This window comes from Aquila chrysaetos, chromosome 22 (genome assembly GCF_900496995.4).
Source record: "Aquila chrysaetos chrysaetos chromosome 22, bAquChr1.4, whole genome shotgun sequence".
Lineage (NCBI taxonomy): Eukaryota > Metazoa > Chordata > Aves > Accipitriformes > Accipitridae > Aquila > Aquila chrysaetos.
In genome coordinates, this window is record NC_044025.1 from 12,703,943 (window position 1) to 12,730,536 (window position 26,594).

The 26,594-nt window shown below is 40.7% G+C and overlaps 1 protein-coding gene across 7 annotated transcripts in view; it reads left to right on the forward strand.

Moving 5' to 3' along the window:
* The window catches only part of EBF1 (EBF transcription factor 1), a 285,087-nt gene that overhangs the window by 170,867 nt on the left and 87,626 nt on the right, over positions 1 to 26,594 (forward strand). For 5 of the 7 annotated variants that reach the window (XM_029998139.1, XM_029998142.1, XM_029998140.1 and 2 more), the window contains exons 7-8: positions 6,679 to 6,760; positions 14,676 to 14,817. In XM_029998139.1, coding sequence (XP_029853999.1) covers positions 6,679 to 6,760; positions 14,676 to 14,817 — 224 coding nt within the window. The remainder of the gene's footprint in view (positions 1 to 6,678; positions 6,761 to 14,675; positions 14,818 to 26,594) is intronic. The other 2 variants (XM_029998141.1, XM_029998144.1) reach the window with 1 other exon arrangement.

Here is a 26,594-nt window from a genome sequence, read left to right on the forward strand (position 1 = left end):
AAATAATGTAGACTATTCTGTTTCTATTATTATGGCATTGCCTGAAGAATCTCAGTCAATAGATTCTGACTGCTTGAGGCTTATTCTCTGTGTCATGTTGCCTTTCTTGGACCTTTTCTGCAGTTCAGGAGGAAGATATATATTTTCTAGTAAAATAAATAATTTCCCAGGCTTTTGGTTTTGCCTTTTTTTTTGTTTTGTTTTGTTTTGTTTTTAACACAGTGAATTTTTTAGCATCCCATAAATGCAAAATGCAGGTCTGATTCTGCTTCCATTTTATATCAGTAAGAACACTGAATCCAGAGAAAGCAGATTTGGGATTTTTTTTTTTTTTTTCTTAATTAGGATGTTTGACAACTCAGGAAGGTTATGTTTAGAAGAGAGTTAGATGGCTGTATCTGGTGTTTAATTTCTCTTCTGCAGAATAAATTTCCTGTTGTAAAAATGCCACAAAAGGTAGCTACTGCTGTTTATTGACTGAAGAGCCAAGTAAAATCCAGCTGTGAACATGTGGGTAATAGGAGGTTTTCTGCATGCCTATATTTGATTTCCATGCACAGCCTCATGTTGCTAAATATCAGTGTAAGTCTCAATTTTTCTTTTGTGAATAGGGTAGCTGACATGACCAGTTAGTTGTATGTGAAAAGGTCTGTGAGGAAAAAAAAAAAGCAAACCCCAAAATAAAATACTGCAACAATAGACTTCTTAGTAAATGGGAATCTTCATACCTTAAATGCTAAAGAATTTTTTGACCTGGTTTTCTGCAGTTATTAGTAGAGCTCGGCTAAGTTCAGATTTTCTGTAGTGTAGGAAATTCCATTATTCTGACAATTTTTCTCGGGCAAAGTGGAATAAAAAAGTGCTCCCTTCAAGTAAAGTTTAAAAATGTTGGAAAATTTAAAGAAATTATTGTTCAAGAAAAAAGAAATGCTTTATTTTAGCTTAATTTTTTAAAAGTTGGGAATTTTCCATTGTAAAATAGGAGTTTTGATTAGAAGAGTCGACTTGAAAGGGAAAAAAATTAGCTTTGTCCTGAAATTTTTAAAGGGATATTTCTACATTTTGATTATTTACTTTTCCAAATAAAATTGCATTAAACAACGCATTTTCCCTATATTTTTATTTTAGTGGCAAATTACTAACTAAAACTAGTTACCAGTAGGTGCAGTTACTGACGGAGAGAGAATGAGAAGTGTGTGAAAAGAGCCTAGAAAACCCCGAAGAAGCAAATGAAACAGCTGAAGTGCGTGCACTGTCTGCCTCTTGGTGACCTGCGGACTCAGCCCTATATTGGCTTCGGTGCTTCTTAATATGCCAAGTTTTCACCAGAAAAAATAATACCCGTCAGATATTGTTTGAGACAACTGTATTTGTACTATCACATCCTCAGCATCCTCTTTTGCTGGGAGGACAAGCAAAGAAAGGACATAGGCTGACAGCAGAGCTGGTTCTGTGAGGTACTGAAGTATGTGAGTAGTACCTTTGTCTCCATCAGTACTGCTTGTGTATTTAAATTTATGCACATACTTAGTACTTTGCTGAATTGGTATGTCATACAGAATGGGCGTGCAATCCTTTTATCTGAGGGTCGGTTGCTAATTATTGGACCGGCCCATGTATTTTTGTTTTGCTAATTTTGCAAACCCACATATACTTACTGCTGTGTTTCAGCCAGGAGTCTAAAGTTGTCCTCTTCTATCAAATGCGTTTATACCTCAGAAAAGGCATTTTGTCAATTTTGTTTGCCCTAGCCAGGTTTAAGTTGTATAACCGGCACTCACTTTCTGGATGGCCACTGGTCTGGCTGACCTTGGCAGCATGACAGCTGTCGTATTTTCACATGGATGAACTGTTCTTGAACAACTTCTCCAATGTATTGGGAACAAACAAGCTTTTCTTCAGCATCAGGAATGCAGCAGGTCTTCCTTCCAACTATTTTTTTCTCCGTCCACAGACATATTTATTGTGGCAATGGCAAGAAAATCCTACTGCTAAGCCTTCGTGTTTGAGTTCCTTTAAATTTCCTTCAGGGGAGTGACAGAAGAGCCAACCTAGATCATGTCAGAGCTTGCTTTCTTTAATTTAACTCTTATTTTTAATAAACACTGGTATTAATTTGTAGTGGCAAGAAAAGTAGGAGGGCAAAATCCTTTTACTTCTTTATTGCTAGTATTTTCTTTTCTGCTGTGTATTTATTTATTTTAAATGACTGGTAGTTAGCAGGGACAAAGAGTGGGATGCTGCTGGGGACGTATTGCACAAACCCGAAGGGTTAGCAGTGTGAGGGACAAGATGGCCGGTGATGAATGGCAGGCAGTATTTTAGACAAGTGGAGTGACCTCCAGCTGGTAGCGTGCTCGCTAGATCCTTCAGGTGAATGAGGGAAACAGAGGATGGAAGGAGCAGGAGTGAGGAGGGAGCCAGTGTCAGGAGTCAGAAGTAGCAGCGTGGGAAGGCAGCGGGGGCAACCAGGGAGCTCAGACTGGGCTGGGGTAAGAGTCCCTCACTAGCAGAGAGTAGAGGGTAATGGCGAGAGACATCAAAATCTTCTGGGGAATGGGGCAGTTCTGTTAGAAAAAAAATCTTCATCTCCAGAAAGGAGTTTTCTATCGAGTTGTGAGAAAAGGAGAGAACACTCCCAGAAGAGCCAATAACCCATTTGTTAGAGCTTCTGCCTGGCAGACAGAAGTTCAAGTTAATTTGGGGCCTGATTCAGACTGGAGGTTTTTATTTAACTGAAGGTTGTATTTCTACATTGGTCCTTGCAGTTACTTAGAGAGTTGTAGTAGCACAGTGCCATGGCATGGATTAACTGCTCAGCAGCTTCACTCTTTGAGTAGTTTTTGCCTGCACTGAGGTGCATCTTAGCACACCTAAATGTAATCTAAAACTAATGGGTTTTCTCCAAAACTGCACTCCCATACCCTCCAACCATGTCTCTGTGGGACAGGGGTGAAGCACGGAGTCCTCCTTTGATTTAATAGCAATGTAAGTCAGTAAATCCAAGTGCTTTGTAAAAGTTTGCATGTTTCTGGACTTGAGCTGACTCGCGTGGAGCTGGCTTGTGTTTCTCTGCTCCATATGCACAAATGCTCTTCACACCAGGGATGTTAGTAGTCAGGAAGGGAGTCAGAAAATATGTTTTGTGTGATTCATGCAAAAAAGAAAACCTTCAGTGGTAGCAATAAGTATAATTGATGACTGAGTCTTGTGTGGCAGAAGGGCTGGTGTTCAGCAATCACGTAAGCTTGGAGAGAGAGTTAAAGTTGAAGATTTTATTGACACTCCTGTGTTTTGCACATTTTTTTCATCTTGGGAATGAATTTCAGACCCCAGTGGTTAGTATTAATGCTATATATCCTCTGTGGTTAGTATTAATGCTATACAGCCCTGCCAAATGCGGAGAAAGTTAGAACTGAAGAAAATAACCCACTGTGAAGAAGTTAGATGCAAACAAATGGGGACGGAGGTTTATGCTTACAAAGAGCTCAGCTCTGTTGGCACTTCTCCTGGACCCGTCCTGTCAATCTAAATCTGAAGTATTTGCAGAGTGAAGTGTTGCTAATGAGCAAGGCTGGCAGGACTGGACTCGAGGTGAAGGTGGCACCTGAACGAGCGGTTTAAAGCAGGAACCGAGAGACCGGGCTGAACCCCGTGAAACAAACTGCTCCACTCTACCCTTGTCTTAATCTGTTCGCATCCGCCTTCCTGCCAAAGCGGGGGGAGACTGTCAGCCGGCACGTGCTGTGCCAGCTCGGGAGCCGCTCGGCTCTTGCCTAGATGAGCGTGGGATGCTTTCGCATAGCCGGGGGGACTCCAGCTCTGGTGTGTTCCAAAACAAAGTGCAGCCTATAGTTTGTTTTGTCTTTCAGTGGAATAAAAATACGGCGCTTGGCAGAACGTGTTCAGTAAACTGGCGACTTTTTACTTAAAATGCAGTGAGCGAACTTGGCTCTGTAAGCTTGGGGTCTTGAAAGTTCCTCTGAAAATAGTGTTATTTTTTTAAGTTAATTTTTTTCTGGAGTTGATTTAATTCAAAGGAAGTTTTGTTTGCTTGCCTGAAGTTTTCGGTAGGTTTAAATAGATAAGCTTCATTTCTTCTGCAGGTTATTTTGATGAAACTTCTGCAGAATTTGGGGGAGATAGCACAGTGCAAATGGAGTTAGACTTCAAAACTTTGGGTTTGAGTTTGCAGACCCCAAAAGCCAACTCTTGTGTTTCATAGTGATTTTTCCAAGCCTTTGAGCTGACGTGAGCTCAGACTTTGTAAGGGAAGGGAAGGCCGAGTGTTTCTCTGGAGAGCTTCACAAAGAGCTTTCCGTCTCTTCTGGGGCCCTTGACTCAAGCCACCAACCCCCATTGCCCCGCGCTCACGCGTGCTGTGCAAAGCCAGACTGGGAAGGCGCTTCCCACGTTTGCATGGCTGATGCTGCCTTTCAGCGCGGATATTTTTAACTCTTCCATGTCCCAGCTCCCCTTGGGGCCAAGGTGTTGCTCCAGGGCTGCGGCAGACCGGGCGGGCAGCTGCTGGGTTCGGTGCTCGGCGAAGCCGCCAAAAATCCACCGGCAGACCCGGGGCAGCACCGGCTTCTCCCCAAAGAGTAAGTGGCTCTGAGAGGTTTTGCCACATAAGGGCCTGTTCAAGGCTGTAGGCACCAGCTGACAGGGATGTCTTTGCCTCCCAACAGATGGCCGGGCTTTTTATTTCAGCAAGCAATCTCGCACGGAGGGGTGGTCTCCGGATCCTGCCAGCATTTTGCATGACAGGGCCAGCTTAGGGCAAGAGGGATCTGATGTCCGTGCCCTTCATAGCTCATGAGCTAAATGACGAGCTGTTGACAGGAAAGCCATCATCTGAAGTGTAAGATCCTGAACTCTCCCCGCTTTTCGTTTTTCTTTGGCGGAATTAATGCCCTATTTGCTTGTCTCTCAAAATCCATTCTGGCACGAGTACAAACCCTCGCCTGGTGGCAAGCAGTTGTCTGGATTCGAGATGCCAAGATTTGTGCTGACAGCTCCTTCTACACAATCTGAGTCAGGCTGTCACAGCTGGCCATTAGAGGCTTAAAAAGACACACACATGTACAACAAATAGCACCAACTTTCTGTTATTGAATATCAGAACCTGCTTGATGAGAAAACGTAATGGCTTACACTGCTCTTTATTTTAGTGTAAACAAACACAGTGTCTTGAAACCCCTGTTCAAGTGTGGCGGCTGTTTATTTTATGTTGATTGCTTGCTCTTATTTAGGAGCACAGGTCTAGAAGGGACTTCCTGGGTCAGGAGATCCAGTCCTTGATAATCCCAAGCATCACACTTTATAATCCTCCTCATTACCTTACTTTTCTTTAATGAAAACAGTCCCTTGTAGTTTCAATTTGTCCTTGCAGCCATTTGCCTAGTATGATTTTCTTGGCGTGGAGGAACGAGCACCAAAACGTGCCTTGCTGAGGGGCGGCATCACAACTAGAGCAGGGCAAAGAATGCTGCTCATCAAAAAGGGATTTTCTGAAGCTGTTTACCCTGCAGTTTTGCCTTTCTTGGTGGCAGTGTGCGCAAATTCTGCTGACCTAGCATTCAGTTTGGGTGCTAAAAGATGGATGCTTGCAAAAGTTAACTTTCTGATTTAAAGTAAACCAGGATCAAACAATTCCCCGCCCTGCTTTTGTATGTGGAAACAGGTCAGATTAGCTTCTGCTTAGTCAACTGATGGTTATTGCAAGTGTAATGCTGCCCTGTCTGGTTGCGCTAGGTTTTAAACTTGCTGTAGGATTAAATTTTGCACGGCTGAGCTTTAGTAGACCTTAGTCTGTAGTTTATTTTGGACAAAAGATTGATAAACTTTGGCTCTCGGGGAGGAAGCCTGGAATCTGAGACCCACTATTATTCATTGACTTGTCTTTATGAGTTTACAGTCCACTGATGCATAACACTGAAGGAAATATTTTCAGTGAAATGTTTGCTTTTTTCTTTGGCTTTGTAAAATGCAATGTCTTTTCTTAGAGATATATGTCAGGGTCATATAGCTACTTCAGTGAACTGTGTATGGTCAGGAAATAGACTGCATTGAAAATATTTCATTTTTCCGTGAAGTCAGTCTTTTAACCAAGACTTCCCCCCTTCTCCTCTCAGGGTTTTGGTCTCCCACTAATCCTTATTCAAGCATTAATTTTGTGCACAAACTGGGTTTAATTGTGGAAGGGAGATTTCAACTGTATGGAATATTTTCAGTGTTTTTGTATTAAATAAAAATTTGCACACGACAGCGAACTTGTAAAACAAAACCCCATTTATACAAAAGGGAATTTTCTTGGCTGGCATTTTTCTGTCCTCTTTTTGCTGTGCTGAAATATGTGTCTCTTACTTCCTTGCTGCTATGGATGGCACAGCAAGGCTGGCCATTGAGCGTGATAGAGGGACTGACTCTACAAACTTTAAGGGCTCTGACACAACAGATCTATTAATTTAATGCTTAAATGTTAGGATGTGCTTACACGTTTTGCTGGATTGCGGCCCATGCAAGCTCTGCTCCCTCTTTGGATGGTCAGTGGGATGATTTGTCTGAGTAGGGAATACTAATGTAAATAAGGCTTTGTTGGACCAAATGTGCAGATGTTACATAGTACTACTACGCACTGTTTATAAGACATTAATGTCCGTTTCTCTTTCTCCACAGGTTCTTCTTGAAATTTTTCCTCAAATGTAACCAAAATTGCCTAAAAAATGCAGGAAACCCTCGAGACATGCGTCGATTCCAGGTCAGTCAGACATGCTTCCTCCTTTAAAAATCAGCAGCTGTTAGGGACAGAAGTACTTTGACCCAAACTAACCTAGTAATTCACTAGAAGATGCTAAAAACATAAGGTCACAGAATATTGCCTGAGGACTTCTTGTCACAGTAGAATTGGCAGGAAGTAGTTGGGTTTTCTTGCTCTGGACAAGAGAACTCTTGAAGATAATGTCATCTCCACGGGAAGTGAAAGCATGAAAAGGAAAAATCAAAATGACCTCACTGTTGTTTTAGGTTATGGGGCTACACTGCTCTGAGATATTGTCTTCTGCCTGGGGAACTATTTGCCTTCATGTAAACACTAAGCGAGCACCACGTTTATTGGAAGGGGCAGAGAAGGGTATAAAAGCAATTAATAAAATCAGGCTCGTGACTACACTTCAGCAGTTATTCTTCAGCAGCGCTAAAGACTCATAAACATGCATCAATGGGCTGAAGTTCTATCCCTGTAGTCAGCACTTGGAAAAAACTACCATTGGGTGTATCTTTCTCGGCATGTTTTGGGCTGGTATTTTGCCGCTGCTGCAGCATGTGGCAGCAGGGCTTGGGAACTGTAGTATCAACACAGCTTCAGATGGCCAAGGACATATTTTTTTCGCTACACCTATGTCTACAACTACTTTTGGGATCCAGTACAGCACTGTCCCTTGGGAAGATGGTCTGCACTTGCCTTCCACAGTGCTGGCAGTGGAGTGGTGTGGTGGCAATGCTGAGAAATAGTTGCTCCAACCCTTTTACTGAAGGTGTGGTCCTTTGGCTGTGCCAATAATGCATTACCTGAGTATGTGCTGCATAAAAATACGGGGTAGAGAGCCAAAGGACCTTCTCTTTTACGGAGGAGCGTATGTGGCCCAAGGAGAAAACATGATAGAGTCAGTCAGTGGGGTTTTGCCTCAGGGTTTTGAGGAAGAAATAGGAGATTTGTCCCATAGACTACCTGGGTCTCTGGAGGGAGACAACTCCAAAAGATGGCTGCTTTCTGAAGTAGCTCGGGACCTGGTTTGCTTCTTTTCCAGCATTGTCGCACTTAAATAAAAGTGCTAAATGCTATGTAAATGGTGATATTATTTATAAGTAGAACATACGTCTTTTGTTGAACTGCTTAATTGCAACAACACTGGAAGGCAGAAGGGTGTTATTTGCCCCTCCGAGCATAGAAGTGCAGAAGTGAGGAGATGTGGCCACAGTGATTAAATTAATCAGTATAAGAGCTAGCATTAGCATGGCAGAGCCCTCGGCTTCTCACCCCACACTCCTCCCTCCGTCACGTTTCTCCTGTGATTATCACTGAAAGAGAAAGTGGAAAAAGGACTCTCACCAGCACAGGGATTTAGGCCAAGCAGTCACCCCTGGGGCCTGTCAGAGCTTGCTTCACAACATGTACACTCTGCTGGGTTTGTGCTCGTCCAGGCTCGAGGCTGATTTTCATATGGTAATGCCTTTGCGTGTTCTCTCAGAACAGCAATCAGGAGCCTGTGTCGGCGAGTAGGTAGGACATAGGAAAGGTTGTTGATCTCTTGACTTGTAAAGACATTCTGTCATACAAACCCAGCTTCACAGCAGTTGAGCTTTCCGTGTGTAAACAGAGACTGCTTAATTACACAGGTCATGTCAATTAGTGTGACCTTAGCATTTTCAAGAAATTAATCACTTTCAGCCGAGTGAACCACTCATACTATAATACAGGGTGGTATTGAAGCTTGCAGCATTCTGTTAAGTGCCCGGGCTTATTGTTTTACAATAGCTGCTTTTGTTTCTTTTTTTTTTTTTTTTTTTTTTTTTTTTTTTAAATTTTGAACTTGTTGCTCTTAGCAATAGGCTTCTTAAAATAAAACAGCCAGACTCTATAGAGTCCAGGCTTCATTTATCATTTCTTAGGGTGAAAAGGACCAAGCATATACATAGTATCTCAATGATATGATGCACCTAGATGTTTGAGACAATGTTGTATAGGAACCAAGTGAAATCTGGGCCCCTGTGAAATCAGTGAAAGGTTTGCTATCAGCTATGTTTGAAATGTTGCCAGTGACTTATAAGGTCCCTAACAGTTACGTCAAAGTTCTGGTTAAAATCCATGAAAGTAAGGTATTTCCAGATACTTTTAAAAGAGTAGCATACTTGTTTTACACATAAAAAATGGAGACTTTCCCTTGCTTTACTTCATTCCCTTATCTGTGCTGGACTGTTAAGCTGCCCAGAGATTTGTCCATCTTTTGGCCACGGTCTTTCATTCTTCAGTCCCCCCAAATTGCTAGGAGTTATTAGAACACAGATTATGGTTTTGGTGGGAGAAACAGTGAAGGGCCAGGGACACGAGTCTTGCGCTATCTAAGGACCAGCCCTCCGGTAACTTTCCTTTCTTGGCAGTTTTTAGTTTTTTATCCTGCAACAGGGAATTGTCTGATTATCATATGGTAGGAGAGAGGTTAAGAAAGTACAGGGAAGAGGCAGAGTATGTCTTGATTCAGGCGACCTGTGTGTGAAACTTCATTCAGACTCACGTATAGAAATAAATTAGGAAGTTTTATCCTGAACTTTGCATGCAAATGTAGTAGAGTGATAAGCCTAACATAAAAGCAGTTGTGGGCCTGGAAGGAAATACATTTCTCTGCATGTCTGAGATGTCCAGGCATGTGACAACTGAAGCAGTGTTGAATGCCAGCAAAAGTGTGTGCTGGAGCAGTGCTGGCCCTGGCTGTGTCAGTTGTGTCTCTATTAGCAGAAGGAGACAGCCAGAGAGGAGAAAAGTATAGTACGATGCAGGGAGTCAAGACAGTTGAGTTGAATGTTCAACTGTGCTACAGACTCCCTGCTTGTCCTTGAGAAAATCCTTTCATCTCTGTGTTTCATCAGCCCAATTGCACAAAATTGGTGCATTTGGTGATATCACATATTGGCATCTTTGTCCAACCTTGCCTTTTTATTCTAGAAACCCCCTGGAGCAGATGCTCCATTTGGTTTTGCATTCTTCATCACAATCAGTCAACAATCTTGGTGGGATGGGCGGTAGTGCCCCAGGTAGGGTGGTAATAATAATACCAAGTAGATGGTATCACGGATGAACTCTGCCCAGATTTTATTTTGCAGCACTAAAAACTCATTCATACAACCTAAACAGTTTTGTATGTTATTGTAATTAATGAAACCCAGGTGCCCTAGTTATCTTGTTGTACTCTTGTTTTAGCACAACTCCTTGCAAACTGACACATGTCAAGTTTTAATTTAGAGGAAACTTTTCAGACTGAGTCACTGCATAAAACCCAAACATTCATTTATTATGAAAACCTTGAAAGTCACTTAGAAATTGCCATGCTGTTTGATTCTGTTACCACAACCTCTTCCTCGGCCTAGGCTGCTAGTTTGCCTCCATGGGACGCTGCCACTCATGTTTGAATTGAAGCCACTTGTGTCTTATTGCAAATTTGCATATGAGACAGAGATGATGCTTCATGAATCCCAGATAATGGAATTTGGACATGCAAGGCTCCATCCCCAGAGAAGGGAAAGGACAAAAAAAAAGGCTGAAAAATAGCAGTGAGAGTTGTGGCCCAATTCAACAAGGTAATTAAGCGCCCAGCCTGTCCTCGAGCACGTGAGCAAAATTACTGAATGTATTGTACTTATGTGCTTTAATTTAAGCACCTTTCTAAGTGTCTTTTTAAACCAAAAGTGATTTTTAGTTACTAGAAGAAAGAAAGCAACACATTGTAGGAAGAGGTCACCAAGTGGTGATGAAAATAAAGATGTTGCTGAAGCCATTTCTGCATAGCTTTCAGAAGAGCAGCAAGCACTGAGTTACAGGTTTAACACTAGTGACACATTTCAAACCTGGAAATCATAGTCAGATTTTCTCTGCCTTTGCCACGGGATGTTGGGGACATCGCAAAAATATCAGAACCCTCACCATACATTGGAGAAAATTGAAAGCACAAGGAACATGCTGTGTCTTAATCAGTTAGCAAAGCTTAATGGGCTGTGGTTAAAAATGAGGAGTCATACAATGCTTAATTTTGATATATTAGGTGAGGTACTATAACAAATAAACAGGCCGAGTGCTAAACAGGATAAATAGCTTGATCTCCAGGCTCTTGGTCTCTGAATTTTTTTTTTTTTTTTTTAAACTAAGCTCCAAAGTATTCACAAACTGAACTATTTAATGGCAAGCATAATAATTCACAGAGCTGTGATACGTTAATGCAGTTGATAGTGCCAACTTCATTGAAGAAAGTTGTAAACTGATGTGTTTCTTTCATACTTCTGTCTCCCCTGGTGTTGATAAAGGATTTAAATGCAAAATCTATGAAGGGCTAAAGCTAAAGCTCAAAATCATTTTCCATGTTTGCCTGTCCCAAATTAAAACTGTGTTTTGTTGACAAAATTTGGAAAGGTTTGAGATTTGGCAGGCCTGGTTGTCCCTGTGCTTACATTAATGTGTCAGCACCTCATTAATCATTTATTAAACTGTAGTGTGCCTTTCCCTCTGCTATGGTCTGTGTTTTAGGATGTCTCAGTACCCATTTCACATATACTTTGGCTCTCCCCTCCCCCTAATTTTATGATTTCTCCACAAATTAGTTTTAGCATGTGCTTTAACTTGAACATATCCCAGTCATTTCAAAATCAAAATGAGGAGAGTGTAGTATTTTTTTAGATTAAAAAATATGAGTAGAACTTGTAAATATGTAAGTGCTCTGTAGCGATCCAAGTATGTAACTGTGGCACACAATATTCAAGGTCTATTTTTTCTCTGTTAATAATTAGGGGCATTAATATTTTGTTAGTGCAGTGTATGTTCAATATTCCTGTATTAATGAGATTTTGCATTTAAAGAATTGGGCAGTAAGCGTGTGTTGCTTCTTACAGATGCACTATGAATAAGACAGATACATGAGAGTAACCACTTTTTTTTCTGCATTTCCTGAGACTGGAAACAGTTTCTCTTGGGGATTCCTTTTATAGTTTCTTCTGCTAACGACACCAGAGAACCACACCAATGTGGTCTCTTTGTAGTAAATCAAACTTTCTGTTTAGGAGGTAGGTAGGAAGACACTGTTAAGTAATTCAAAATATGTTGCATCAACAGTTTCAGAAACCTGAGGGGGAAAAAATTAAATGTAGATTTACTCAAATAAAACTGACCTCACTAGGACTGTTTCCTCGAGTTCTTCCCTAGAAAGGTGCATGTATAGCAACAGCTGCTTATATGTATGATTTTCACAGGCTTGAGACCTACCTTGCTGTTATTACCCTTGACCCATTATTCTTTTGGAATCCTATTTCTAGAAACATTCAAAAGTTTGGGTTTCTGCACAGGATTGATCAGCCTCAGTGGGAAATCTGTGTGTCCCTATACGGTTTTAGGATTGGGGAAAATACTTTATGTTGTAGCCATTGTTATTAGTTGTAATAGTGTTAATTTTTGTAGGCATCTAAACAGACCCATAGAAGAAGATAAGGAGCTGGCATAAATCATGGAGCTGTGACAGGCAATGCCAGCTAAGGATTTGGCTCAAAATCCCAGTTGCAAAGAATTTACAATGGTTGCAAGTGCACAAATAAGATTGCAAACCCTGAGCCACTTACTATAAGATCATATTTTATTGAAAATATCATAAACTTTATTCTATCCCTCAGGAATGCAATGGATAAATTACTTTTGAAATCCCTTTTGGAATTTTATATATAGGGCTTGGGTTTTTTTCCCCTTAGTTTGATTTCAGAAAAACTTACCTATAGTGTTTGGTGCTTTCTTTTTCCCAAATTTCCATCTGTAAGAGCTCTTGAATCATTTATTCTGTATTTTAATATCTTTCACTTAAAACATGCACAAAAATCTATTGCCTGGAATGCCATTCTGAGGGACGGTTTTAGGATCCTTTAGATGTAAACTATTCTCTTTTGTATTCCTCTTTTTAAAGACAAAGTCTTTGGGGTTAGCTATGGGCAGTTTAGCAACTTTGCTTACTTTATATTTTTGAGCATTTTAATTGGTGGTCAGAAATAGGTGGAAAATTTTTTCTTTAACTTTTTTTTTTTAGATCCCATTCAAATGATGAAATTGAATTGTTGTAAGTGATCCTTTAAGTGTCCCCATTTGACCAACTTTGAGAGGCAGCAGCTTCCTGAGAGAGTTGAAGCAATGTTTGCCAATCCTTGTAAAGCATTTCACCTCTTCAGAGGCTAAAGCCTCTCAAAACCAAGAACAATTAAAGCGAGAGCCTTTCAGAGCGACTGGGGAATTCAGCAAAATAAATCAGAAATCCTCTGCCGTGGCTCTGGAGGCTTGCCTCATTATAAGAGCAGATCTATTAGCCCCCTTGCCATTGTCTTTCATTTCTCAAGTGAGGTGATTCTAATTAAATTAATCTGCATGTCAATCTATCGGTGATCAATCAAAAGGGCTGAGGTCCCCCTTTGCGGCAGTGTGCTTGCGGCTGACAGGGGCTGATAATGGAGGAAGAAATAAACTGTCGAGCAAAGTTAATTAGTCAACATAATAGGTGGATTAAACAGGAGCTGCTGATTGCTGTTTCACATGTCGAAGCATGAGGTGGGAGCTGAAACTGCAATTAACAGACAATTATTATATTTGGTTGTAAGAGGTCGCATGAATAAACATATCTCTGTGGGTTTCAGTTTTTAATCCCTTTCCCTGTTCAATGTAAGGAGAAGTGTAGGTCATTTCTTCTTATTGTTTTAGTCAAAGTTCTCAAAGGCGATGCGTGCTCCTGGCAAACCAGCAGTCAGCTGAAGGCCAAATCTTTGCCTGGGGTAAAACCCTGGGAATGCCATACTTTGTTGGGAAAACTGTGGGAGGGCACAGCTGAATGAAAGCCAGGGAGACTATGAGGTCGCTTGGTCTGAGCGGGGCGGCAGAAGACCGGGTGTGATTAGCTTGCAGCTCTGCCAGGGACTTGCCCCGTGCATCCCCTGCTTCCTCCATGATGGTTCGTGGCTCGGGTGCCCTCGGCCTGAGCAGGGATTTCCTATAGGATGGTGCCTGCTGAACCTCAAGGTTGAGAGGTCCCTCTGGACACCTCCGAGCAGTCGGGTCTTCTGCTCTGGACCCAACCCTTACCTGTTTGTCCCTGCTGGGTTGGCTCCTCTCCTGCCCCGGGCTGCTCTGGAGAGAAGTAGTGTTTGATCCTGCCTCCAGGGCAGTGCTTCTCTGTCTTCCTCCCTTCGCCTCAAACCAAATCCGAGGTGTTGACATTGAGATAAGTTGAGAAATACAAATAATTCTAGTGCTGGATAAATAGGGTTGTGTTCTCCAGATCAAGACCTCACTGTCAAGCGTGCGTGAGTACACAAACATACCTATATGTACTCCCTAAGATAGAGCTTGGGAGAAATTTGGGCAAGTCCAGCAACCTGTAGTGACTGTACTGAGGGGAGAGCAGTAGAGAAGGGTGGGGGTGAGGCGTGCAACAACTCTCATTGCAACTTCACAAAATACATTTTTATTTTCTTTTATTCTGAATCGCTTCTCCTTTGCAATGTGAACAGCTCTATCTCCTTCAGCATGGAAACTGAAGGATAATTTAGGTTGAAACACAGCTGCCCTTGTATATAGGGGAAAAAATACTTAATAAAGATCCTCTTGTTAAAATGATGGTTAACAGTGTGCCGTCTGCCATGCAGCTACAAACTCTGCAATTTGACTTAAAACTGCATCAAAAGCTTTCGATGCCAAAGACCCACTCATCAATAGCGTCTCTTGTTAGATTTGTACAGCATAAGCACCAGTTATTATGCGAAATAGCTATGCAATTTTCTACAGCTCCCAGCTGTTATTTATTTAACTGAGTTTATTACACTCTGTGCTTCTTAAAAAACATACATATATATCCAAATTTTCCTCCATTTTGCTCTTGTGCTTGCAGGTTGTGGTGTCTACAACAGTCAATGTTGATGGCCATGTGTTGGCAGTGTCGGACAATATGTTTGTACACAACAATTCCAAGCACGGGCGGAGAGCTAGAAGACTCGATCCCTCGGAAGGTACGCCTTCTTATCTGGAACATGGTAGGCATATCATTTTCATTGGTTGGCATTGCTACTTTAAATGTGGATTTATTTGGTTTGTGTCTCTGGCTACTGGTTTCAAATTGTCCTGTAACAGTTTATACCTTTGGGACTGGATATTTTAAAGACACCAGCCTGCAGACCAAAGGGGCAATTTTTCAAGTAGGTTGGCACTAAACGTAATGAAATGACAAACCAGTAAGCAAACATGGGTGCAGAGTTTGTCCTGTGTGTCAGTGAAGTGTGGTGATTTCTCTCCTTTTTTTTTTTTTTTTTTTTTTTTTGGTTGCATCTATTCAGCACCCAAAATTGGAGTTTGATCTTTTCCAAATTGCCTTGATTTTTGACTGTGCATCTAAAGGACGTTGCATATTTTCTGAAGTGCTCAGCACCCAAATTTCACATTAGATTTCTTCTATCTATAGAGTGCTGAGCTCTCTAGGAGATCCAGCTGTTCCTTTGAATTGCCCTAAATGAAAGCAGAGCCCTTTTGGAAATCCATCTGCTTACTCAAGCCATGGATGAGTGTTCTCTTCTGGCTCCAGCTGTGCCAGCTGAGGAAGTTGCTCTTCCCTGCATGCCACAGCTGCTTGTCTCTCCTCCCTGCTGCAGGCTATTCTCCACCATGGACGTGCCAGCTAAGATGGTTGTCGAATTGCTCCCTAGTCTCCTTCAGTCCAAAGAAGTTCCTTTGAGTTAAACAGTTTAAATAATAACTCTTTGCCAATCTAGCTAATTTTGCTGAAATGATTGAAGGAGAAATGGTGCAAGGCAATTTGTCTGGCTTTTCTGAAAGGGCAGTAAACCCCAGCGAGGGTGGGATGGGGGCACGTGGCTGGAAGCAGTCTGGGGGACAGTAATCTTTTCCGTAGGATCAGCTGGTCCTGGAAGAGAACATCTGCTGGTGACTAGGTGCTTAAAATGGGAGTTGTTGAGTGCAAATGTACTTTGAAAAATCTGGATTTGATTAATGTTTTGTTTTGCTCTTTGTCCTCAAAGTTGATGACTACTACTGAAAAACAAAACAAAAACAGAGGGCATTTCACTCCCCTCTCCCTGTTCCAGCTTGGTAGAATAGCTCTTTGTCTTCAAAGCTGTTTGTAATCCTAAATTCAATAGGTGCTTGCTCCCTCTAAGACATGTGTACCCTCAGCTTCCATTGAAGTAGTTGAGTGTAGAAGGCACCAGTCCTTTATGCTGGTTTGTTTCACAAATATTTGCCAAGGATCTGATGAATAATTAAATAGATTTTTCCAAAGAGTTTGAAGAAACCAGATAAAATTTTCTCTGGGAAAGCGAATGCCACTCAGAAAGATGTTAACTAGATATGTTAAAAGAAATTATTAATACTGAGAAATGGGCAAATGTGTGGGTTTCTACTACTCAGTGGATTCCTGTGGAAATAGCTTTCTATTCTGTTTATGCTTTTAGGCATCAGTCCTGCAAGCACTTATGCATATATTTAAGATTATGTGCACATATGGTCCTGTTGGGATCAATGAGGCTTCTTGTGTCAGTAAAGTTGAGGGTATTGATAAGTGTTTGCAGAATCGGGTCTGTAGTTCACACTTACCAACCTAAAATTCTTAGCTCAGCAGCGTTTCTCATTATATAAACATAACTTACATCTGTATTTATTTAGCTCTAACTTTTTATGTAGGCTATGAGCCATTTTCAGCCATAATTCATGTTATAGAAATTTTTTTTCATCCTGCCAACAACCTAATTTAATAAACAAACCACTGTCATAATTTTTGCTGAATTTTTGTAAGGAGTGTACGAACTCTGTCTTTATTAATTAGCAGAAGGCAGAACATTACAAAAGGAAACTTCCCTCTGTTCAACTTTGTGATCTTTCCATTAAGTCTAGTCTTTCAAAAAACACTCCTATTTTTTACTTATATTCCTACTAAAGTAGATGCCATATTTCTTTTTTTTTTTTTTCCCCCCATTGCTGTCTTCTCAGTGCATGCTTTTGGTCAAGGCAATACTTACTTTCTCATACATAAATGTTCTTATTCCCATGCATCTCATTTTACGACAGCTATCGTTCCCACTCCTACTACCTGAAGGATCCTATTAGCAAAAAGAAACAAAAAAAGATAATGCTATGCTTACATATCTACACAAACCTTAGTTACTGTGCTAACATTAAAAGTCAACATCTGCAAAATATCTCCATGTGTACGTTTTGTGGGAAAGGTGATTTTTCTAATCTACTTTCTCAGGCACCTCTCAAGCAACCTCATAAAGCAACCACTAGTAAATTCTTACTTTTGAATAGCAGCCTCCACGCTACAAAATTGCACTCTTCCCAAAGGCTTGGTGGAGCCTTTCTTTATAACCTAAATCCTTCATTCCAGCTCTCCAGGAATTCTATGCACATTTGAGTCCAAGAGACAGGAAAAAAAATTTTAAAAAACCGCAGTAACTGATTAAATGTTGTTATTAGATGTCTAAATCATTTAACTGAATGAAAAAAAAAAAAAAGGAAAAGTCTCAACTGGGCTTAATGCTATTGAATTTTGGGCAACCACCACGAACCTTAGACCCATTGAAACAGATGGCAGTTTCCTCCACTGAAATTAATTTTTACTTTTAGTTTGAGTCCCAAAGTATATTATCTTTCTTCATTTTTTTGAATTTTTATCTTGGATAATATCTTCAAGTGTAAGTAGCAGAGACAGTTTGTTTGCCTTTCCTCTTTCCAACTTTTCTGCCTCCCTCAGGAGGAGCACAGATTGGCCTGAACAGTATCTGTAAATGGTGAAATGGGAAGCTAACGTAGTCATGGCTAGTTTGTCTCTAGTTTATTGCTCTGGTGAGCAACTTCTGACCATAGGTTTTTAGCTGCTGGGATCTAACTATAATATGCCCTTGACCAAATGTATTCCCATGTACTTTTCTAGATGTTTAACTCTTTAACACAAATATCCCATCGCAATAGGGATGAATGCCTGACTCTGTGAGGACTGGGGAAAGGGGAGAGGGGATGTACCAAGAAGGTGTGCTGTTTGCCTAGTTTAGTTAGACAATAGCCAGCTTATTTTTCCTTACAAAGTTGCATTGGGACATGCTGCTCTTAAACATGGATTTGCAGTTTATGTGACACCTAAAAGAGACTTTGAGTGCCAAAAAGCTGGAAAGAAGGCTTTACCTCCCGAGCCACTCAGGAGCCTGGTGTCTCCACATTTGGGTTTTACCATCTCATTAGCAGGTAGCCTGGATTATTTTTGGGACATCCAACAAATCTCTATTTATATCTTGCTTGTGAGACAGCAAAATGAAAGTTCTTTTTCATAGCTCATCTCTCTGAATATAACTAGGAACCTAGATCATGATTTCATATCTACACACTGTCCTCCTTGAAAACAGCGGGTTAAAAAGCTCGTATTTCAAATAAATATATATATATCTTTCAAAAGTAATGGTTGGCAAAGGCCAATTATTTCATACATCTCTGTGTGGTATAAATAGGGTAAGCCACAGTAATCTGTGGTTTTCAATAATTATCACTTTTTCATTCACAAATATTTGGATCCTCACTTGTTTTATATTTATGGTAAACCAGAAAGCCTGTGTGGTTGACCTTTCTAAATTGTACATATATAGTAAGATGTATAGAGAAGAGCCAATAGGCCCCAACTAGTAAAATATATTTCAGCTTGTAGTTCATCCCAGGGTGTCAATTTTAAAAGCAAAATCTTTCCAATGCAATTGAAGTGAGTAGCTTATGGAAGGGGGGAATTCTGACAGGGTTTGCAACAACCCTTTTCAAGTTTACCAGCATGAAGTCCACCGCTGCAGATGTCTGCAAAGTTTCCAGTTAAAACCCTCATATTGCTGCAAAGTAAGAATTCTTTTTTCCCCCAAATCTTTGAATGGCTTTACAAGAATGTAAAGCCAATTGCAGCATCAGTTTCTCTATTATTTTTCCTCACTGGCAGAATGCAATGCCCTCGAAAAATGATAGTCCCTGAGACCCTGTCAGTTTGCATGCTCTAACACTTTATTATCTAATGATCTAATATGCAACAAGGCAAAGAGGGGGTGCTTATCACCCTGACAGGATGCCTAAGAGAAGTGACTAAATTACTTTATGTACCATTAGCGCTAGCTGCCACGGTGAACTCACTGTGAGCATTTATGCAAATATTCCTGAATATATTCAAGTGGCCTTGTCAGGAAGACGACTGACAAGCAGCTTAAATGCTTTGGTTTTTAAAGGGACAGTTTTATTTCTTTTTCTTTTCCTTCCTTCCTCCTGCTCCTCCATAGGAGAGCACTGAAGAATTAGGTGATGGTGAGGTTTTCTGGCAATTTGATTCTGAGTCAGCTCAACAGCAGCAAAAGATGAAAGATGCAGGGTAGAAATAGGGACAAATTATAAGACGTGATGTCAGAATTCGCAGATGGAAACAGAGACAACCATGATTTCTAAAGCAATGTCCTGCCCTTATTTTAATATGAAATATACATAAATCTTTGTGTGTGTCTATATCTAAAATAGGTCATTATATAGCAAAACCATTATTAGTGGCTGCCTTATACTGGAAATGATAGTGCATGGCTGGATTATTTGATCACTCTATTGTGGTACCTGAAACAGTCAAGCTTTCACAATGTTGTTTTAGTTCATGATAGTAGTGAGTGATTCAGAGTGGTTGCTGTCTGCAGGTGCAAAACCTCCTACAGTAAATGAAGAGTAGTAGTTGCTGTGCCTCAGCTGGGTATGTCAGGTAGATCCTCTCATCAGCAGTGGGGCATTTAAAGAGCTTTTCTTGCCAATCCTGCCCAACCTGAGCAATCTGAGAGCGCACAGTCACCACAGTAAGCACATTTACAGATTTTTCTACTAAATCTTCAGATTTGTGATTACTAGGCTGTGTCTTTGTTGATTAGATATTTTCTATTTAGGTTAATAAAAAAGGAAAGTTTTTCCCCACCTTATAAACTATTTTGAGAGGATAATCTTTAAAACCAAACGTTGAGACTGACTGCCTTTATGTATCATTGTTATCTAGTCTGACTGTAACAGAATTGTTGAGAACGGTCATTGTATACCTTGAATTTAGCTGCATGTGCTGGGCACACCAGCTGATGGTTCCTGAAAGATGCTCAGAAATCTTAGTGACCTGGTTCTTGTGCTGTAGGTGGCTTTGCCACAACATTAATCACTACATTTTTGGTGTGTGGAGAGTCATGAAGAGGATGGCCCTACCAGCTCTATTTCAACCATTTCAAACCTGGATCCCTTGGTGTTGCATGTGTCCATGCTAGCTGATGGAAGTGTTCATACAAGACAGACTACTGACTGAAGCAAAAACTATTAGCGAGTTGAGAAAGGTTAATCTTCAATACTTGATACATTTTACCCTTAGATGGTATAGATTCAGATGCTTAATCAAAGTTAGGGACTACTGCATTCACAGACTGGCCAGGTTTAAACAAAGAAACTTTAATGTTTGACTTGTTTCATCTATGGATGGAAGCACCTGTTATATCTTAGTGCTTCACTTAAGAATGTTTTTGTGATTATGTGAAAAATATAAACACACAAGCTTTTTCTGCACCATATCATTCCATATAGAGAAATGCAGTGGGCTTGATTTATTATTTAGAAGGGAAATATTGAAAAAAAATATTAGGATTCTACCACTCTACTTGAGGGGATCTTGTATGTTATTCTGAGTTACGTCTGCTTTCTAATTTATTTTCTATGAGGGAAGAATACCTAGGGTTGTTGGACATCTCTATGCATACACAAGGGAAAAAATGTGACTTTCAGAACATTGCACAACATGGATAGTAATAACAGTAAGTGAGCCTTGATATACTGAAGGATTGCAAAACTTCAAGCTGGAAATAATTTTCTTTACTTTTGCCAAGTTGTCTTTTTCATATCGGTTCCTTCATAAATGCAGTGACTCATAAATTCAGGCAATTTTTTACATAATGGCTTGTTATGTGTTCTTGGAGCTTGACCTCACCGAGCGTATAACATTAACCTCTTCGCTGCCCTGTGGACTTACTGTATGTTTCTAATATAAGTGAACACACCAGGTCTGGATTAGTCCAGTATGTGTACTCAAATGGAGCTAGAGCATTTGTCCCTCTGAAGAGACAAAACATGGCCAGAAAGTTAAGGTTCTTCACTTGAGAGAATTTCTAGAAAAAAGACTCCAATATGATCTCAACAAGATTTTAACTCTGGGGACCATTGAAGTAAGTTGCCAAAACTGTGGCAGGTTCTCTGCAGGTTGCAGATGTTAAGTCAGGATGTGGTATCTTCCTAAAAAGTACACAGCAGGTCGGGGAGAGGTTAAGGGTTTGAGTAATTCCTCACGCAGGAGTTGCTGGGTGAGGTTCTCTGGTGGGTGCTCCGCAGTATGTCAGGGTGTGTGATCGAAATGGTCCTTTCAGGAGTAAAATCTTGGGATCCGTCAGGTTAACAAAACATAGCAGAGCTCAGATTTGTGCAGCTCCAATTTAGGTCTCCAAAACTGTGTTAACTAAATTGTGCCCCACTGAATGATGCTGATGTCTTTTTTTAGTCTTCACCAGAGCAGAGTAGCTGTCTTCAGGCCCAGACCCCTGCTTCCTCTTTGGATATTACTGAGAATTTCGCAAGAACTGGGTGGGTGGGTAGGTGGAGCTGCCCTTCTCGCAGCCCGTCACGTCCAACAGAAAGCAGAAAATCTTCTGTTTCTATTTGTCTAGGTCATAAATCAGCCATTAAGGAGAGGTACTCAAAAGCTTAGAATATCTGGCTGCCGCAATTTTGATCTTTCAAAATTTATTTTTAGTCTGAGGCTAAATGAAAACAAGATTTTAATGATTTTCTGGGAGGCGGATTTTTAATGGTTGATTTCGGCAAGGAGATTGCAGAATTTCAGTTCCGCCATTAGGCTGTAGGTATTTCATGAAGTTGGAGGTTTTAGTTTGTGATTTTTTACATTATTTAAACATTATTTCGTAACATATATGTACTAACACTGCTGCTGCCATGTCACAGGAGACTTAAGAGATACCATCTAAAGTATTCTAGTCTTTAATAAAAAGGATTGCTGTTACATAATGCCCATGGAAATACCTGCTGAAAAGTCAAGTTTGGGTACTCCAACTACCACAGTTAGAAAGGATTCCTGCTTCACAGTCACTTATCAGGGACCTAGTGGCACCTTTAATTGAAAAAGGAGAAAATGCTACAATGGAAGCTGGAGACACCTTGATTTTAAAAAGATAAGGTGTGGCAGCTTCTACCCATGAGCAGCTGCCCTTCATGTTTTTTAAATAAATGAAAAATAAAACAGCCCTTCCCCCAGAATTTCTAAACGATGTCAAGCTGTGATATGTTGTTACCCTCTATTGTTACGAGGATGTCACGAATTCATGGAAAAATAGTACCTGGATGAAGATGGAGCGCATTTTATGAATTTCCCAGAGGAGCTTTCAGAACTGTGCTCCCAAAATTGCAAAAAGAAGAAAACATGGGGAAAACTGTCATTAAAATTTGATAGAGATTTGTGTGAAAAAAACTGTTTTGTTACAGCAGACAGATAAGGGAGAAAAGTTCAGATGGAAATTCTCCAGCCACCATGAGAGTTGACTCTTATTTGGAGAGTTCGACCAACCACTTTCTGAAGGTTTGAGGTTTCTCTCCAGACCTCAGAGGAATCAGAGTACAGTTATGCAAGTAGAAAAACCTTAGCTACTCTGTTTGGCAGAAACTTCACAGCTACCAGTACAGGAGAACATTTAGTAGCACTCAAATAGGCAATGAATATTCATAGATAATGAGCATTCATTACATTTCAATTTGCTTTGCTGGCCACCATGTCACTAATACAATGGCATCATAAGAGGGAAGAATGACATTAGGATTAGAGAAATGTTTGAGAGATACTGAACCGTATGGCAGTGAAGTTCTGCCAGACGTTGTTTTCCCAACCTTCCAAAATGTGCACACCAGCAAATGACAAAACATTATATTATTGTAATATGATTAATATTATTTCTGAACAAATTCCTCTAACTTAGCTTTTTTATTATAGGATACCTTTACTGTTGTTATGTTGGGAAAAGATGTTTTTTCACTCCAGTCCCCTGCTGATTTGGGCAGAGTACAAAGGAAAAGGATTTTGTGAATTGTGGTTTGTAAATGAAGACCAAGAACTAGTGATTTTTTGAGAACTCATCTGGATGTCGTAAAAGGTCATGATTATCAAAGAACGGTGTTCACAGCAGTTTGCAGGTATCTGGACACTTCCAAATGTTTCATGTTAGGCATCCCAGTATTTAAATACCCCAAAGCAATCAGTGATGACGAAAAGTCTCTGTTCCAATGGAACTTATGTCCAAAGCTGTGAATCAGCTGAGTGCTAACAATCTCAGGATTAATTTTTTGTTTAGATGAAAATTTTCCACTGAATTGTCATTTAAAATATTCTGATTAGAAAAAGTCACAAATAATGAACTCAGTATTTTTTGCATCTCGGGCTGCACATCTTCTCATTGAACTGAGAGAAGACCGGTGTGAGCATTCGAGTCTCTCTCTTGCTGTCCATTGCAGGCTGCCTGCCAAGTGTTTCCCCAGCAAAATGAGTATTTGACAAAGCTCCTCCACATCCGAGGAAATGAGTTAATAGCATAAACCAGGAAACTGATGCAGAAAATGGAACCCACCAGGGTGGGATGTTTGGAGTGGTTATTCTAATCTGGGTTGCCATCTGAAAATTATTAATGTTAGTAGTAAAGAATAAAAATAAACTACTAATAATTAATATTGGAATGGAGACAGGCTTTGTGTTTGGCCCAAATCCAGAATACAAGATTTTCAGGAGTGCATGGCATTGCAAAAAGCTTGCTTTCATTAAAGCCAGTAGTACAACTTCATAAAATGTTTTTTAAAATCTTAGCCCAAACTGTTTGCTGAGCATAACCAGAAAGCTTTGTGTGTCACAATTAGTCCTTTCTGCTTCCCACCTTCATTCCATGAATTTATAGTTCTCTTTGTGACAGAACAAATCTTTAGCGTGAAAGTGACTGTAATATAAGCAGTGCTGGTTTATGACCTCATTGAGTGAAGTGAATAGGGTTAGGAAGTTTATTAAAAAGATCAAGAATAAAGTTTTATGAAAAACTTGTCTGTAATTTAGCAGTTTAAATTTATTTCTCAAAAGTAATTCAGACATTTAGATCTGCAAGTTATGGTACAAGGGCCACTGTGAGATGCTTAACAAGATACTGTCCTTTGTGGAGTGGATGTTTAGGACTTTCTGAACTTCTGATCCATTTTTGTGAGTCAAATGGTCACTCAAAAGTGTAGGTACCCAAAACTGTAGGTACCCCAAAGCAATCTTTCTGGAAATACTTAGGCCTAAAGCTCTCAAAGCACCAAGGTGCCTAAAGCTGCAGGTAGGTGTTTAGTGGGATTTTTAAAACTCTGGCCACAGAATTTCTATGCCTGTCTGCCAGGTAGTTTGAAAATTCCATTAGGTGCTTACTGGAACCACTGGACAGCTGGGTGCTTCCAAAAATCTGGTCCCAAACGCTGCAGGAACCTTTGTGCTTTTTACTGTACTACTGTTGAAGTGTCTGTTAGCAATGGGAGTATAAGGAAATTCAAAATTAATTATGTTTGGTTAATACCATATCATTATGGTTTTGTAGCAACTCTCTCGGAGGTTCTGTATCTATCTCATGAAAAAGCAAAGTGCGTTTCCCACAGAGGTCCCTTTTGGGTTGTGAAATGGCAGCAGACGTGCTAGATCTCCCCTGCTGCTGGAGACTGAACAGACAGCTCGCATTGCTGTTCGCTGAAAACCCGGGCTTGCATATGGAATTCATAGGTTTGGTGTTACCTGATCCATGCTGAGAGGGAAGGCCAGCACTCGGAGGTAAATTGCAGGCCCGACCGCAACGCTGCTCATCTTTCCAGCTGCAGCTTTAATTTGTGGGTTGGGGTTTGAGGTCACAGCGCTTTGCCGCAGCACGTTGAGGTGAGAGCATCGCTCAACTTCCTGGGCTCTTTGAGGAGATGAAGAGAGGGAAAAAAATATTTCTGACCAGACTTGGCTCTCCGAGGCACTGAAAAGTAAAGCGACTCTGATTAGGGGCACTTTGGGGAAAATTATCCCTTTCCTGGGATTGTGACCTTGAAGACGACAGCGAGTGCTGCCTCCTCATTCAGCCCCGAGTCTGAGCAGAGGTGCCTGCTGGAAAGCCCAGAGTCAGGTGCCTGTTCAGTATCGGCTGCCAAATATTTTTTATGGGGTTGCTTCTGGCTGCTTCCTACCTATGCTATCGTCTTGCCGAGGTCCCTTGGTACTTTCGGGAGCCAGCACGGAACTCCCGGTCTCCGGGCTTCCAGAGGTGTCTGCCCATCTCTGCTCATTGTGTAGCGGAAAGAGGATCCTAATTTAGGCAGGCTGACTCACCCAGCCAGAGCTGGAGTCTGACTTTTTACATGCTGCAATGCCTTAGGTAGGTGGTCTGAATATGGCCCTAAATAAATAAATAAAAACATAGCATGACTTTATCAGACACATTGAAAGAACAACTTCTCTAAGCATTTGTAGGCTTGAGTCCAAAGTATTCACTCAGATTTTCAGCGTGTTGGTTTTATGTGGTGTCATTGCTGGACAGATACTATGAACTATAAATATATTTTTATGCTTGTGTTTTTGCAAGTAAAGCCTAAATGGCTGGGAGAGGGTGCTTGATCCTGCATTCAGAGCAGCACAAAGAACAGAGGAGGAACACAGTCTGAAAGACACTGCACAGGAGAGACAAGGGGGTCTCAGTCTTTGCAATGCAATCAGGGCTTCTGCTTGAAATGCAATTCAGGTTACATCGCCTCCATTGCTGTCCCGCTGCCATCACAAACATGGGCTGAGTATTATATTGCATTCCTGAATCAAACCTGCCTAATAATGATGGTAATAATAATAATAACAACATAATTATTTTGTTTATTTTTCTTATCCACCCTTTGCATTCCAGGTAGTCATTAGTTTGTAGTGTATTTCTGGCCAGGACAGCAATTTAGTTAAACCTTCTGATTGCTGGGATGCTTTTCTTACCAAAGAGCCAGATTCCCTACCTTTTCCTTTGGCCCAGGGCCTGGAAATCCGAGGCCATCCATCGGACCTCCGTCTCTCCGTTGGCAGCTCTGCGTAACCTGTCACAGAGACAGCCTGAGCACAATTTTTGCACATGATGAATATGGATCTTTGCTGCATCTGGCAGGCTGCAACAATGAATGCAGAAGACTGTCATTAATAGATAATAAAAGCAGAAAGCAACATTAATGGGAATAAGCTCTTCTTTTACTGGGACTGATTATTACTTTTTTGTTGGCCTGTGACGAGATGGAGCAGCAAATAACAGCTACCAACACTGTGTGCACGCATGTGTTTTGTTGTTGGCTGGTTTTTAATCTGGAATATTTAACCATGGTATCTTCAAAGTGCGATTGTGTCATACGTTCTCATACACTAATAGATTTCAAAGATGAAGAGCCTTGCTGCTTTGTGTTTAGTCATGCCTTCATCTATAAATTTATGGCAGTATTATGGTTTAATGAATTGAACAAGTCCCAGAACAACAACAAAAATGCTTTTTTGTTTGAATTTAGATATTGCATACTTTGTTCTTCAAACGAATAATAAAATCAATATGTTTCTTTAGTGGTAAACTTCAGGCTAACTTCATCTCACATTACTAATCAAGTACTCAAGGATACGTGTGTGCACATATACATATGTGTGTGCGTC